General features: G+C 34.2%; 1 protein-coding gene and 1 long non-coding RNA gene across 7 annotated transcripts in view; one reads left to right on the forward strand and one right to left on the reverse strand.

Annotated features, from left to right (window-relative positions):
• The window catches only part of LOC144291499 (uncharacterized), a 45,143-nt gene extending 36,401 nt beyond the window's left edge, over window positions 1–8,742 (reverse strand). For 3 of the 4 annotated variants that reach the window (XR_013358796.1, XR_013358794.1, XR_013358793.1), the window contains exon 1: window positions 8,602–8,742. This is a non-coding gene — a long non-coding RNA (uncharacterized LOC144291499). The remainder of the gene's footprint in view (window positions 1–8,601) is intronic. The other variant, XR_013358792.1, reaches the window with a different exon arrangement.
• SCLT1 (sodium channel and clathrin linker 1) overlaps window positions 1–16,194 on the forward strand; it is a 176,000-nt gene that overhangs the window by 153,572 nt on the left and 6,234 nt on the right. For 2 of the 3 annotated variants that reach the window (XM_077861025.1, XM_077861026.1), the window contains one exon: window positions 14,337–14,415. The exons of the other annotated variant lie outside the window; for it this stretch is intronic. In XM_077861025.1, coding sequence (XP_077717151.1) covers window positions 14,337–14,415 — 79 coding nt within the window. The remainder of the gene's footprint in view (window positions 1–14,336; window positions 14,416–16,194) is intronic. 3 annotated transcript variants of the gene reach the window in all.

Below are 16,194 nucleotides of genomic sequence, written 5' to 3' on the forward strand. Positions count from 1 at the left end.
GTTATTTATGAAAAAGTATAAATATCAAAATGTCTCAAATTATAAAGTATCAAGCAAATATATATTACTATTAAATTAGAAATATACTCAATTTTGTTTTTTAATTGCTTTACTGTCCCTGAATTGCTAGTCCTTGGATGTCCTTAAGATGTTTTCAGCATTCTTTTCAATTCTTATCATGATCTTACCCTTTCAAATTCAAGTGAATATTAATTATTATCACTACTTTTCCTTCTGCCATTCTGGTTCAGTGTAACTATTTTTAATAATCTCGCAGTACTTACAGAAAGAATCTCTCTCTGAATGCTCTTATTAAAGACGGGGCAAAAAAAAAAAAAAAAAAAATAGATTTTTCCACCCATCACCCCTCTTTCTTTTGAGACAGAGCACTGTTTTGAATAAATTTTAAAAGCTCCATGTTCTGTGGTATTTGAGGTAGATTGAATAGATTGAGAAAGATTACTTAAATGTAAATCAGTTATCATAAATAAATAGGTTACATTTTTTACATGCTTTGAATTTTTAGATTAGCCATACATCTTTAGACATCTTTTTAAAGGGAATAATTATACTTAAGTTAAATATTTCTTGTTGCATGATAATTTTTATCAAATTATAAAAATGTGAGGAAGCATTATATTCTAACAAGGTTTCATTGCATATATTTAAGTTTTGCAGGGGAAAATCTAGCTTTCGTAGGTTATAGTTAACCTTGCTTGATATTCCTATGTTGATTGTTTAAACCACACAGTTGGAAATAGAATTACATTGGAATATACTAAGAAAAACTTTCTCCATGTCTCTGTGTCACTAAAATTGTACTAGTATGTCCAGACATGTCAAAACTAAAATGTTAACTTTCAACATAGGAATATTTTCACAAGATTTTGCATTAAGATTATTTCCTTTCACAAAAGGATTATGTATTTAATAATCTTGAGAAACAGTATGTTTTTAGCACATAAGGAGGCAGCACAGCATTAGAGATGAGAGCACTAACTCAAGAGTCAATTAAACCTGAATTCGAATCCCACCCAGACCCAATCCTTTCCACTTCTCTATAAACCCCATATATTACTATAAGGCTTTATTTATATGATAGCAATTATAAGGTATTAACTTTATGCCTACATGTAAAATGTTTAGGAAGCAAACAGTGAACCCTGGGCTTAGGGAATTGCCTTTACAAGTGATGAGAGATTGTTATATTCAGAGTAAACCATGATATACTTCATGAGACTTACATGAGAAGCTCACGTGCTTATTCCATTTTTAATTTATGAAAACATTACTAGTTTTAGAAAGCACTAGATTTTAGGCAAGATTTATATATATAAGTTGTATCTCTTCTCTTTGGAGATATAAATAACACTGAGGAATATATATATGAAATCAAGTAAAAAAATCTTTCTGCAATAGAAATGTAGCTACTAAAATATTTTCACTGACATATCTCACCTCTTGGTCAAAATAGAGAATTATATGGATACTACAATAAGCTTATAATTTTTGAAGTAGAAAATTAAAATTTATGCTTATTCTAGTAAAAACATATGTTACAAATGTGATGATCTGGACATATTTACAGTAGCATCCATATCGGGCATCAGCAATTTGAGGTATGCTATGTTGTACCAATAGTGCACAAGGCTAACTCCTAGATGATATTTCTGTATCTTTGGGGAAGGATTCATTTGCTACCCTTAGAAATGGTATTGTTTTCAGAATGATTCAATGGTAAAATCCAGGTCTTCAGCCTATTAGGTCTTTCATTAATAGTAAATTACAAAATAAACTACAGAGCAGTACTTAAGCAAATGGCTCATTTGATGCATCTCACTCTCCCTATAAGAGTTTCTCTGTATAAAAAAAAAAAAGTTTCTCTGTATATGCCAAGAATTTATACATTCCGCCATTCACACAAAACGTGTTTATTACTAGCTATCAAAAACGAGCTCTTTCAGAGTAGGTCCCAGCATCCTGCTTCCCAGTGTGCCTTATTGTGCCATATGGAGCATCAAAGCTTTCTCCCTAAAAATGTGCCTTTTAAAAACTTAGTGCTAGTCTATACTCAACAAATCTTGAAAATACTTGGCTGTTTGCCTCTATCCTCGCTACTTTATAACAATTAAATTCTTATTAGTTGGCTGTTTTCTTGCTTATTATGTGTCCATCTACTTATTACAGTTAGAAAAATATTAGAGGCAAAACCAAATAGCAACATAGCCACAAAACCTTTAGGATGCTAGAGTCCTCTGGACTGATTGTGCTGCCCTTGGAAACCTTTGTTCCTTCTGATGACTGACAATTAAATATAATTACCAGGTACCTATGATTTCTTAAGATCTTACCATGAGTAAGTATAACCATAATTAAATGTAACATAAAATAATTAAATAATTTTCCCATAGAAGGAAGTTTTTCATCTTAGTCTCAAAAAGCTAGTATAAAAGCTTTTTAAAAATATAAGCTCCTCTCTTCTTTCAGTTTGAAGTTTGCATTAATTTGTAAGATTTTATTAATTCATCTATAATTATTCTCTCTTAGTTTCTCTTTTATCTTGAAATATATGTAATATAGAATTTTGAGCTTCCAAGAGGAAATAATTTTAATAGTTATTATTAATATATAACATTTGTAACTATGCTGTATCTATAGTAATTTTAATTGAATGAGGCCTTGTTAGTTTTATAGATTAAATCAAAAACTTTTTTCTAAAGATTTTATTTATTCATGAGAGACACAGAGAGAGAAAGAGAGAGACGCAGAGACACAGGCAGAGGGAGAAGCAGGCTACATGCAGGGAGCCTGATGTGGAACCTGATCCCGGGACTCCAGGATCACACACTGGGCCGAAGGTAGCGCTAAACCACTGAGCCACCCAGGGACCCCCTAAATCAAAAACGTCTAAAGGAAAACAGTGAGATGAGAGTTACCCTGCCAAATATCAAAATATGGAAAGCTGTATGGTAGTGTTGACATGGAAATAGATAATTTGGACAGAATATAGTAAAACATAAACCATGTAAAATTAGAAATTTTGTTCATGACAATATGCCATTTTGAATCGGTGAAAAAATGATGTTGGAAAAATTTTAGATCACTTAGAATATTCTGTGTTCTGTAAATAAGGTAAATTCCAGGTAGATTAACAAGCTAAATGAAGAAGGTATTAGAAGAAATAAGATTATTTTTATTATCTTGGAATGGAAAAAATCTCTAGTCAAAAAAATCCAGAATGCAAAAAAGAAAAATATTAATTGATTTAACCATAAAAATTAAAATTCTATATGAAGAAAGGTACTAAACAAAGATAAAAGACAATTGACAAAAAAGTAAAGGATTAATATGCAGAATTCTTTTTTTTTTAATACAGGGATTTTTTTAATTTATTTATTCATAGATACACAGAGAGAGAATGAGAGGCAGAGACACAGGCAGAGGGAGAAGCAGGGAGCCCGACGTGGGACTTGATCCCGGGTCTCCAGGATCACACCCCGGGCTGCAAGCGGCGCTAAACCGCTGCACCACCGGGGCTGCCCAATATGCAGAATTCATGAAGAATTCCATAATTAAGAAAAAGATGAACAACCTAATAGAAAGATAACACAAGGCATAACACAGGGCAGCGCACCAAAGCAGAAATACAGAGCTCCTTAAACTTAGCAGATCAGGTTCACACACACTATTCACTGAAGAAATGCAAATTTAAACAGTAATTTTATCCAGAAATTGATAAAAAATGTAAAAAAATGGTTATTATGTAGTGTCTGCAAATACCTGAAGAAATGAGAGTAGGTATACAATATTGGTGGGAGTGTAAACTAGCAAATCCTTTTTATAAGGTAATGTGCCAGTATCTGACAGATTTAAACTGGGCATATCCTTTGAAATTCCAGGTACAGGAATCAGTCCTTAAAAAATACTTGCATCTATGTAAACATGTGGTAACATATGTGTCCTTGCCACCTGTCAGGTTCTTCGCATCTGTTAAAGCAGCCTCCTTCACTCTGGTTTCTCTGCCATCAGTTCTGCTCTAGTCCACTTTTCATACTGTTGTCAGAATTATCTTCCTGAAAAGCAATTATGATTCTGGCCCTGCCTACCTAAAGACTTTTGTTTTATTGTTACCTATAGGGTTTTTTTATAGTCTTTTCTCCACCTTATCAGCGATCTGCCTGTCTACCTCTGTCCTTCATGTTCTTGTGTTCCAGCCACACTGAACTCCCACTTCAATAAACTAAACGTGCTCAGCCAGCCCTTTTACAGCTCCTAGTCTGCACTCCACTCACTCATCACATATTTATTGAATGGCATCATTCTTTAAGTACTGACGATACAGCAAAGCCCAAGGTCCCTGTCTTGTTTTTTGTTTTGTTTTGTTTTGTTTGAAGATAGTAGATTATTGTTGGGAAAGTAGAATTATTGAGAGAGAGAGAGAGAGAGAGAGTGTGTGTGCGTGTGTGTGTGTGTGTGTGTGTGTTTAAATCAAATAATAAGTACTATATAGAAAATTAAATAAGTCCCTGTGATGATGAATGGGGGAGAACACTAGACAAGATCCTGTGAGAAAATAGATCTTAAGACCTAAAGACAAAAAAGATCCTGTCATTTAAACATCAGGAGAAAGAGCATTCCAAGCAGAGAGAACAGTTAGTGCAAAGACCCCAAGGCAGGAATACGTTTGGTATGTTTGAAGTAAAAGAAATGGTATGCAAAATAAAGTCAATAGTGGCAGATTTAGGAAATGTATTATATTACGTATTACCAGCCACCACAGCAAACAAACTCTGCAGTCTCACAAACTTTAACATAGCAAAGATTTATTTCTTACTCACGTTACTCCTGTCAGGTGGTTTTGCAGGAAGGCTCTGCTAATAAAAATTCCACCATCTTAAACATGTGGTTTCCCAAAATCACTGAGACAGGGAAAGAGAGGGACAGAAGAACGCTGGCTCTTAACCAACTCAGCTCTGAAGTGAGCACATCATTTCCTTTCACCTTCATTGGTCATACTAGTCATATGGAATCAATCTAACTACATAAGAATCTAGGAAATATATATGGAACAAACAGTGTTTGGTAAGACCTGTCTCTGCTGCAGACAAGAACCTGATCTTCTAGGTTTTTATTAGCCACGTTGAAGGGTTTTAAGTGTGAATGAAGGACAGTGGTCAGTTTTGAAAAAAGTTACCTGATCTGATTTTTTTTCTTAAAGATCACTGTGGCTATTATGTGGAAAATGAAAGTGAGTAATATAGCTGGGGAAAAATTTAAAAGGCTACTGCAGGATTCTTATGAAGAGATAATGGTGGCTTAGACTAAGAAGAAAGAAAAAGGTGAATTTGTTGGGAGTATTTTTTTAGATTTAATAGAAGGTGCTGATGGATTGAATGTGAAATATGAAGGAAAAGGTAAGAATCAGGGATGATTCTAGAGGTAGTCTGTACATGTTATTTCTTTGTTAGGATGTCCTTTCCCAGCTTCCCACCTGAAAAAAATGTTCTTCTTTCCAGACTCAACTCAAATATGATTTTTTTCTGTAAGATATTTTTAATTCTCTTACAAATCAAGTCTTTCCTTTTTCTACACTCACATAACATTCTTTAAAAAAAAAAAAAATTCTTCTTTATAACACTTACTGAATTGTAGCATAACTTCTACTTTTATCTATTTCTTCTATAAGACAATGAGCTAATGTCTTACCTGGCATATAGTTGACTAATAAAATCGTGAATGAATGGATGTACAATATGTAATATTTTTCTGATGAAAAATAGGTATATTTTTCTGGTGAATATATTACATATTGTACATCCAGTATAATTTTATTGATATATTTATATGAATACACAGCATTTGAGCCTAAGGAATTTTCTTCAGTCTCTAAAACATTATTCTTGGCTATATATCTGTAATGTTTGGCTGCCATAGCTGTTGTTTTTTTTTTTTTTAATGGAATGAGAGGCAGCTGCAGGTACTGGCAGATTACAAAATGCATAATTACTAAAAGTAACTGAAGCATATTACAGTATAATTCAACAGGAAAAAAACATCTGGCACATGCTATGTTAATTTGTCATAAGAGAGTTTCAAAGAAAGCACTTGCTGCAGCTGGCAGATCCATCATTTTCCTGAAACGAATAGTATACCTTTGTTTTTAATTCTCTCATATAATACAAAATAGAGTCTTATGTGATTTAATCTTTAGTCATCACTAAAGGATTTCAAGCATTGAGGATTTCCCCTATGTTGTATCAACCAAAATATACATGGCTTATTCTTATCTTAAACCTTGCCTCAATAATAACAGAATGATCTGAGCAATTATAGTTAGATGATAATGCCTAAGATATTGGCCCAATTTTCAGGCTCCCATTCCTTAAGGAATCATAACTTCTCTTTTTTTATTTAAAGTATTTGTGGTATTTTCAAAGAAACTCATGCATTGTAGGGAAAACTTTGCTCTTCATAACCATACTTTTCAGTTACGTATGCCAGTGAGCTAAGAACTGAAGCACATTTCGAGTGCAAACTCTTCCTTTCAGTACGGGTTAGGTATGATATCCATTTCTATGACAGAGACAAACAGAAAAGAGTTAAGTATTACTATAAAACAGCATCTAGTGCTGACATTTTTTGAAATAATCTATATTTCCAACTCTCTCCTGAGCATGTCCATAGTTACCTCAAAATCAGTATATTAAAAACTAAACCCATTATTTCACACATAACCCAAGTTTTTATTCCATCCTGTATTTCCCATTCCATGAGTGGTAATATCTATCCAGTTGCTCAAGCAAACCTTGATTTGCTTGATGTTATCCTGAACTTCTCCTCATATCCCTAAATCAATTATTACTAATTCTATCTCCTAAATATTTCTTGAATCTAGCCATTTCCCTCCAGTAGTTCAGGCTATCAATATTGGTCATCTGGATTACTGCTATAACCCTCTAGTTTACCACAGTCATATTTCCTTACTACTTTTTCTTGCTGTAATCAGCAAGATTTTCTGATACTCAGATCTAACCATGTCACTTGTCTTCTTTTTTTTTTTTTTTTTTTAATTTTTATTTATCTATGATAGTCACACACAGAGAGAGAGAGAGAGGCAGAGACATAGGCAGAGGGAGAAGCAGGCTCCATGCACCGGGAGCCCAACGTGGGATTCGATCCTGGGTCTCCAGGATCGCGCCCTGGGCCAAAGGCAGGCGCCAAACCGCTGCGCCACCCAGGGATCCCTGTCACTTGTCTTCTTAAAAAAACTCAGTGCTGGGGCGCCTGGGTGACTTAGTTAAGCATCTAACTCTTGATTTCAGCTTCTCAGTATCTAGTACTTTATAACTTCACTATGGCAATAACTGGGTCTTAGTCCTCCTTGTCTCCCTAGCACCTAGCATAATATGTGGAATGACAGGCATTCATTTCAGTATTTGTTGAATGAGGAACTTTATAGTCCCTCATTCTTTTCCTAAGATCAGCACTTAAAATTAGGTGTTGTGAAGAAAACTCACATATTACTTTGTAACTTTGAGTTTATTCTTCAAATAACTTCTTAAAATAAGCTACCCATGAATGACTTTTATACATAAAGCTCTATCTCACATTCATTTTCCTAGTAGGAATCTCCCAAATTTTGATACCACTTTGAGAATGTGTGGTAGCTACTCTGAAAACATAATCACTGAATTATCTAATTTATTTTCTTCTGAGAGCAAAAATGTAGTGAAAACTTGGAAAAGGCAAAATATAGCATATTAGAAATGTTATTATGAAATGTACTAATTAACTGATTCTGTGGAGTTTCCTAAAATTGCCTAGGCTAAAAACCACCCTGTGTGTTCCAGGCACCTTTTTAAGCCTTGTGAATATAGCTGCTCCTCCTTCAGAGCTTTCAATCTGATGCAGAGAGACAACGAGCAAAAAAAAGCAAACCAACAAATAAGATAATCTTAGATGTTTTAAATGGTATGAAGAAAACGAATGAATTGATACAATAGACAGTAACTGGGATGGAGTGGGAGCTGAAAGAACTACACAATTTTTTAAAAAGTGGTGAGAAAAGCTGGCATTTGAACTGAGGCCTGAATGATAGAAATAAATCCACTGTACAAAAAAGCCAGGAAAATATTCCGGACAGATAGGTGAATAGCAAATACAAAGCTCTGGTATTAAGAAGGAATAAACCGGCAGCCCAGGTGGCTCAGCGGTTTGGAGCTGCCTTCAGTCCAGAGTGTGATCCTGGAGACCTGGGATCGAGTCCCACGTCGGGCTCCCTGCATGGAGCCTGCTTCTCCCTCTGCCTGTGTCTCTGCCTCTCTCTCTCTCTGTGTCTTTCATGAGTAAATAAATAAAATCTTTAAAAAAAAAAAAGAAGGAATAAACCCATGTAATTATAGTATAGTGAGTAAAGAGAATGAAGGTATAAGATTGAGGAACTAGACATGGATCAGATCATGAGAATCTTATAGGATATTTTAGGTAAAATATTTTTACTTTAAAATATTTAAGACTATTTTAGGTTAAAGACTAAAGTAAAATAGTGGGAAATCATTGAAGAATTTTAAACACCCTTAGGTCTTTAAAAGATCACTTTACCTCTTGTGTAGAAAATGGACTTAGAGAAAGGGCAAAACTGGAGTCAGGGAGACCAGATCTTAGATTTTTGCAGTATTCCAATCAATAGATGACAGCAGCTTAGAACAGAATGATGTCCATAGAAATGGAGAGAAGTGGGCATTTATGAAATATATTAGAGAGGTAAGAAAAAAATGATGTTCAGTATAGGGAATGAGGACAAGGGAGGAGTCAAAGATGATGCCTGAGCTTAGACTTGAACATCTGGGTAGATGGTGAGGCCTTGTCCTGGGAAGGCGGAAACTTGGGGTGGTCTAGATAAGAGGCAGTTTACATTTTGGACACGTTACATTTGAGGTGCTCATTAGTGTTCCTTTACAGTCATGGAATAGATGAGATCACTTAGGGGAAATGTGCCGATAGGGAAGGAAAAAAATCTGGGACTATGACCAAGAGTGCTCTAATATATCTAAAGCTGGCCTGTCTGCTTCAACCTGTGGTATTTTTAGTTAACTGAATGAGATTTGAAACCTTAGGATGAATTTCCTTTTTTTAGTAGTCAGGTCTTTTGAAGCCATACAAAAAGTTAAGATCACAATCTTTGCAATTACTGACCATTTTGTCACGTACTTAGGATTAAATTTCTTTTTTTAGAGAATCTTCATTTTGCCTTTTAGGTCTTGATATTAAATGATGCCACAGATATGCTTTACTAATATCTCTTGTAATTATGAGGCAGTGTGATTTGAGAGAGCATTTTGATTAAAGACTGGGTATGAACCCCATTTTTTCATTTAATCACTGCATGACCTTAGGAACATTAAATAACTTCTCTGAGTCTTTAATTCCCTTACTTAGAAGATGAGGATAATGACTACTTTTCAAGCTTGAAGTAATAAAAATAAAGTACAATAGTAAAGTTAAGGTACAGTAGAAAACTCTCTTGGCTGAGGTCCACCTAATCATATAACAACATTAATCAGTGAACTAAATTTCTGTGCAACCAATGTCCAAAGCATTCTACATGCCCTTACCTTATTCAACGTCATTCTAATGTTGTCTGTCGTCTGTCCCTTGCTTTACAAGTGTCATTATGTTTGATCCCAAACTAGGTTATGCCTATTGTATTTGTTTCGGAAATACATAAATAAATATACCAGTGATATGTAAGTACAGAAAGAGAAAGTTACTTCTTTTAAAACTGAATTGGATACTTCAGAGAATTTGCTGTTACAGTATGTTTAGACAAACTACTCTGAAGGAATAGAGGGAATACTGTAAAAATCTAGAAAACTCTGTGTTTGGATTTCTTGCCAAGTGCCTCTAAATGCTTGAACCACATTAATGGAGCCAAAAGTAGAAATAATTATAGATGATACATTATGGATGTGGTTTGTGTAAGAAAGACATTCAACACTGAAACACTCATACTTTAAAACATAAAGGTATTAAAAAAAAAAGAAAAGAAAACTTTGTATATTCCAAATGAAAAGTCCAGACAAAATCCTTATCCTCCCTTAGGCCTCAGACCTCTTAAAAATTTCAGGAAAACTATAGACGTCTTCCCAGAACAGACAAATACACAAGATCTTGCAGATAATTTCAGAGTGTTTAGGAGTATACCTAAAGCCTATCTGTGGATCACAGATGAGGAACCCTTGCCTTAGGTGCTTACTCTAGACTTACTTTCATCTCAGATTGATGAATTAAATGACCTATCAGTGTTGATTGTAATATTTTGCTTGCTAAAGCATTTAATGTTTTCTTAACAGAGACAGCATATATATTATTTTTGGCTAAATAATGCTGTAAAATTTTGCTTATACTGAAGGGCAGTAAATCAATTATATTTTACAACTATTTTTAAATTACATTTTGTAGGCATGGTTAGGATTTTATGTCACATACACATGAGCTATATAACTGAACTAAAAATGTTTAGGACACTGATGGGCTAAGCATTTCCCAGCAATATAAGGAATTCCACATTCTTATACACTTGTATTAAAATAGGTAGAAGATAATAATTTTACCTTAAACCATATAACATATTATATAATATGCTCTAAATTATATAGGGAAATTGAGTATAGCTTCATTTAAATTCTTTAATTAGAATAAAATATTCTTTAAGTGCCATAAAGTCATACAGAAACAAAATGTCATCTATCTCTATACCTTCTGGCAAGCTACACTTAAGTCATCCCTGGTAGGTAAGAATGTTTCTGTTTTTAAAGATTTCCAGTGAAGAGATTATATAGCTTTACTTGGCAATTGTTTCAAGTGTAATACCACTGTGAAACTCTCTGAAAAGTCTTACGTTTATCCTAAATCACTAATGATTAGGGATTCATATATGGAACTCACCATTATGTTCTGTAATGAAGAGAAAATTTCTCACAGGTACTAGAGAGTTGGAGCATCCTCCTGCATCTTTCCTTTATTCCTGCAGTGAAACATCCTGACAAAGAAATAAGGAGTTGCAGAGCACTGACAGGCAAGCTCTAGGAAGGTCTCAGGGGATAGAGTTGGCAAAATCACTTTTCTCTCCATCCTTTAATACCTCCTAAAATTTCATTCAGAAGTGAGAGTGAAGGAAATGCTTAACTGAAAAATAACCCTTTCTTAGCCACTTCAGATCCTTTGTAGAAAAAACTAAAACATAAATAAATCTAAATAAACAAAAATAACCTTTATCTAAAATGTTTTGTGGTAGATCCCTCAATAAATGTTCATTGGACAAATAAGAAATAAAATTTTCTAACTGCCAGGTTTTCTGTAGAAGTGTAGCCATAAATCAACAAATGTTTATTGACACCCTATATGTAAAGCACTGTGGTAAATACTATGAAATTAAAAACAATCCCATTTTTAAGTTCCATTATACTTGGGGAAGAGTATGTGTGTGTGTGCATATATGCTATGTATGCTTACACACACATATAAATGAGTAATTAGCATTATAACAGAATTGCTTAAATGCCTTGGAACATAAAATAACTATAAGAGGTTTGATTTAAGAAGAGAACTGACTGGATTAAAATGAACTGGGAGGTAAGGAGGTATAGAATGAAGAGAGAGTGCCTGAGTAGCTCCATCGGTTGAGCATTCGACTTGATTTCAGCTCAGGTCATGATCTCACGGTTGTGAAGTCGAGCACCCATCAGGCTCCACACTGGGCATGGAGTCTGTTTAAGGTTCTCTCTCCCTCTCCCTCTGCCCCTTCCCCTGCTTGTGTGTGTGTACATACTCTCTCTCTGAAATAAATAAAATCTTTAAAAAGAGAGAGAGAGAGAGAGAGAGAAGGGGGCAAAGGTAGAATCTTAAAAAGTGGGGCAGGATTTTAAAGAACAATCTAAAAAAAGAAGATACAGAAAATGACATAAACATGAGCCTAAACATATTATATATATGGTTTATATGTGAGATAGTGAGAACCTAACTGAAGTGGAAAGCTTCTATTGGAGATAAGGTTGGAAGGAGATATTATACAAAATTTTGGAGGATTTTGAATAACAGTCTGGAGAATTTGGATTATTTTGTCCAATAGCAAAAAACCACTGGAAGTTACTGCTTAAGGAAGCAAATTATTACAGTGACTTAGAAATACATTAATGATGTAGGAGATAGTATGCTGTATTAATTTAGTGCTTCTATATGCATTGTGATGCACTTTACATAATTTTTTCATTTGATATTGAGAAATCTGAGCAGTTGGCATTTGAAATAAATCTAAAAACTAAGTTATAAAAACTTGAGTTGTGATGAGGGCACTTGGGTGGGTCAGTCGGTTAAGTGTCCAACTCTTGGTTTCAGGTCATGATCTAGCAGCCATGAGATGGAGCCGCACTTCAGATTCTCTCTCCCTCTCCCTCTTCCTCTTCCTCTCCCCCCACTGTCGCATGCCCACTTTCTCTCTCTCAAATAAATGAATAAATAAAATCTTTAAGGGACGCCTGGGTGGATCAGCAGTTGAGTGTCTGTCTTTGGCTCAGGACATGATCCGGGGTTCTGGGATCAGATTCTGCATCTGGCTCCCCAGAGGGAGCCTGCTTCTCCCTCTGCCTGTGTCTCTGCCTCTCTCTCTGTCTCTCATGAATAAAGAAATAAGTAAGTAAAATCTTTAAGAAAAAAAAAAAAAGAACTTGAGTCGTGATGTTAACACTATATAGAAATGAAGAAGAGATGCAAGAGACATTGCAAAGAGTCTGTTTAGGAGCAAACTTACAAGTAGCATTTAAGAGAATGTGAGAAATACAGTTCAGGTGTTTAACCTAGGCAATGAGGGCAGAGATGTCATTGATATAAAATTGGGTAGCAAGAGAAGAAGTAGGTTTTCAAGGAAATGCAAAATTTTGTTATTAGGCATGTTGAGGAGCAGCAGTAATTTTAAGTTACATAAATTGAAAGTAAGTACAGTAATTTATTCTACATTATTATTACCAGCAAAGGAAAGCAAAGATAAAAAAAAAAATTGGGGTTTGTCTGTCATGGAATCAATGATAGATACTAAGTCTCCTCATAGTCCATGTCATTTATGGATGAAGCCATTTCCCTCTTTGTTCTGTTATGGCAACAATTATCTTTTAACCACCATATACCTTGTACTTGGCACACAGTGTTCAGTAAATATTTGTGGAATTGATTTGTGGATGACATTATTTTTTGTTGTCTCCTGTGTATTTGTAATGAATTGCTGTTCATACACCTATAGAACACTTAAGAGGCTTACCATGTTTTTAGGCTGTGCAGTTCATTTGGAAAAAATTCAAAGCTGAAGTTATTTTAGAAGTGTTAACCTGTTGATTTATTTAAGAAGCAGAAGGTCAGAAGATAAAAAAACAACCCTGAATTAACTGAGTATTTTAATACTCAGAAATCTGATCTTTTTAAAAATTAGTTTTAAGACTATCTGCATCTAACCTGGGACACTTGAAATTATGTTTGGCCAAAAGCAAGATAATGCTTATATGTTGGGGGGAATTAAAAAAAAAAAAAAAGACAGCCAGCTCTATGCTTAAGATAAATCGAGCTTAAAAAAAAAAAAAAAAAAGATAAATCGAGCTATTAAAGCATAAAGGATATGAATATATAAGATATAATGTATATATAACCAAAACACAAATACCAATTCTGTATATACTACACTGAAATGTTGGAGTGGAAATTTAATATTACCTTAAATTTCCAAGAATTGAGCTCCTCTAAGAAGCACTGTATATGAATCTTAAAAATGCATACTACAGCTAAGAATCTCAATAGCGTATGTAATTTTATAATAACAAATACTTTATCGATTTAATATGAATCTATGTTCATTTTAATGGCAAATAATTCCTCAAGATAATAATATTGAAAACAAATATTCGAGTGCTTTTAGAATATATGTGTGTGGGTTTATTTTGCTTTTTTCGTGTGGTAAAATAAACATAAAATTCAACATTTTAACATTTTTATAGTTGTGATAAAATACACATGAAACTTACCATCTTAATCATTTTTAAGGATACAGTTCAGCGGTGTCCAGTGTATTCACATTGTTGTACAGCCAATCTCCAGAATACATGTGCATTTTTTAAAGAAAGAAATGAGTCCTTTAAAATATGGCCTATTAAAAAGAGACTTTATTTTGCACATAGAAAGGTATTTTTGTTCAAAACATGAACATATATCTCAAAAAGATTCTATTTTGTTAGATTTTTGAACAATGATATTAATGGCTTGGGGGTGGGGGGGCACTGTCTCTTGATTAATAGGAGTGAGCTGAGTCGACAGAAACTTCATACCCAAGAGCTGCTTTCTCAGCTGGAAATGGCAAATGAAAAGGTAGTTGAGGTAAGATAATGACTCTCCCGGGGAGTACTTTCTGCTGCAGCTTGATACACATGTTATAGAATTTTACCTGAGCCAACTCCAAATTAATTCTCTACTTGGAAATGACCATACAGAGGTGAGTACTCCTTGTAGAGAAATCATCCATAACCTAAAAGTCCACATTTTATAATGTGAATAAAAGCTTTGAAAGTCAGTGATTCATCATATGTAAATGACAAAAGGTAGAGCTCTTATTTCAGTTTCACCAGTATAACTTGTGCTGTGTTGCAGAAAATCTGTTAAGATCCCCTTCATTTCTAAGCATGTCTAAGTCTATATTTTTTAGCCTGGTCCTCTTATTTTGTTTTAATTCAATACATAAGATGTGTAGAAATTACTTTCGCTACTGGAATATATTAAAATATTCCTTCAGATTAATGCTTTAGAACTAAATTCAACAAGAGCTCATCATTTTCTCTTTGAATTTTTAAAAAAGTAAACAATTTATAGATTATGACTAGAGCTTTCTAGAACTCTAGTTCTTCATTTCATGTTCTAACTTCGAATTTATTAGTTGGAATTTCATCAATAGGCTATATGGTCTGCTATGTTTTTGTGGCCATCTGTAGAAACTGTAGTGAAATCATTACTCTCAAGTTTCAAAGCATTATAAATTGATATGAGCCATTTAGAAAACAAACAATAGCCAGTAAAATACTTGTTGTCGTTTTTTGTTTTTTTTTTTTAAGATTTTATTTTTTCACAAAAGACAGAGAGAGGCAGAGACACAGGCAGAGGGAGAAGCAGGCTCCATGCAGGGAGCCCGATGTGGGACTCAATCCCGGGACTCCAGGATCACGCCCTGGGCCAAAGGCAAGGCGCGAAACCGCTGAGTCACCCAGGCGTCCCTCATTGTAGTTTTTAAAACTTCTAGGAATCTGTACTTAAGGAAATAATGTAAAATATGAAAAAAATCACAGATATTCAGAATAATGGAAGATTAAAAGCAACCAAAATGATCAGTTGAAAAAGAACAGTTGCATATATTATGATTTATCTAACCTGGACTGTTCCTTAACCATTATGGTAGCAGCATAGAAAAATGCATATTGTATGTGGTCTGATGGTACCTATGAAAATGATTATTATGGATGATGAAATTTCCCCCCCAAGTTTTCTCTAATGCTAATGATGTGCCTTTTAAATTTAAGACTACATATTTAAATATCTTAGTAAATTGAAACAGCCAATATAGTTCTCTTCATAAAATTTAATTTTGCTTTTGGGCACAATAAGAAATATATAAGCTCATTTTAGCAGATTATTGTTTTGTCAGTATTTTATATTACTAGGCATGACGTTCACTGTTATCACTTATATGTTAGGACCTGGGAACTAATTCTTCATAGAAGGTGTGTTTTTCTTACTGTTCCTGATTAGACTTGGTGTTATTCTCTCAATTCAGACAAGTGTCAGAAAACCACATAATAATTTTAGTTGAACAAAAACTTTTTTTTTTCAGGCTAGTAAGTATGGAGACGACTAGTACATTTTTTTAATTGATAGTTTCCTTGAACTTGTCTGTATGACAGCATGTTGTGACAAATTTATATTCGTGATGTCTGGGTAGTTCCCTGAAGCTGTTCTAACAAAGTGTGATAAATTTGTTGGTTTAAACAACAGAAATTTACCGTCACTCAATTCTGGAGGCCAGAAGTCCAACATCAAGAAGTCAGAAGGATTGGTTCCCTCTGAGGGCTATGAGGAAGAATCTCTTCCATGCCTCTCTCGTAGCCTCTG

The sequence above is a fragment of the Canis aureus genome, chromosome 20, assembly GCF_053574225.1.
Source record: "Canis aureus isolate CA01 chromosome 20, VMU_Caureus_v.1.0, whole genome shotgun sequence".
NCBI lineage: Eukaryota > Metazoa > Chordata > Mammalia > Carnivora > Canidae > Canis > Canis aureus.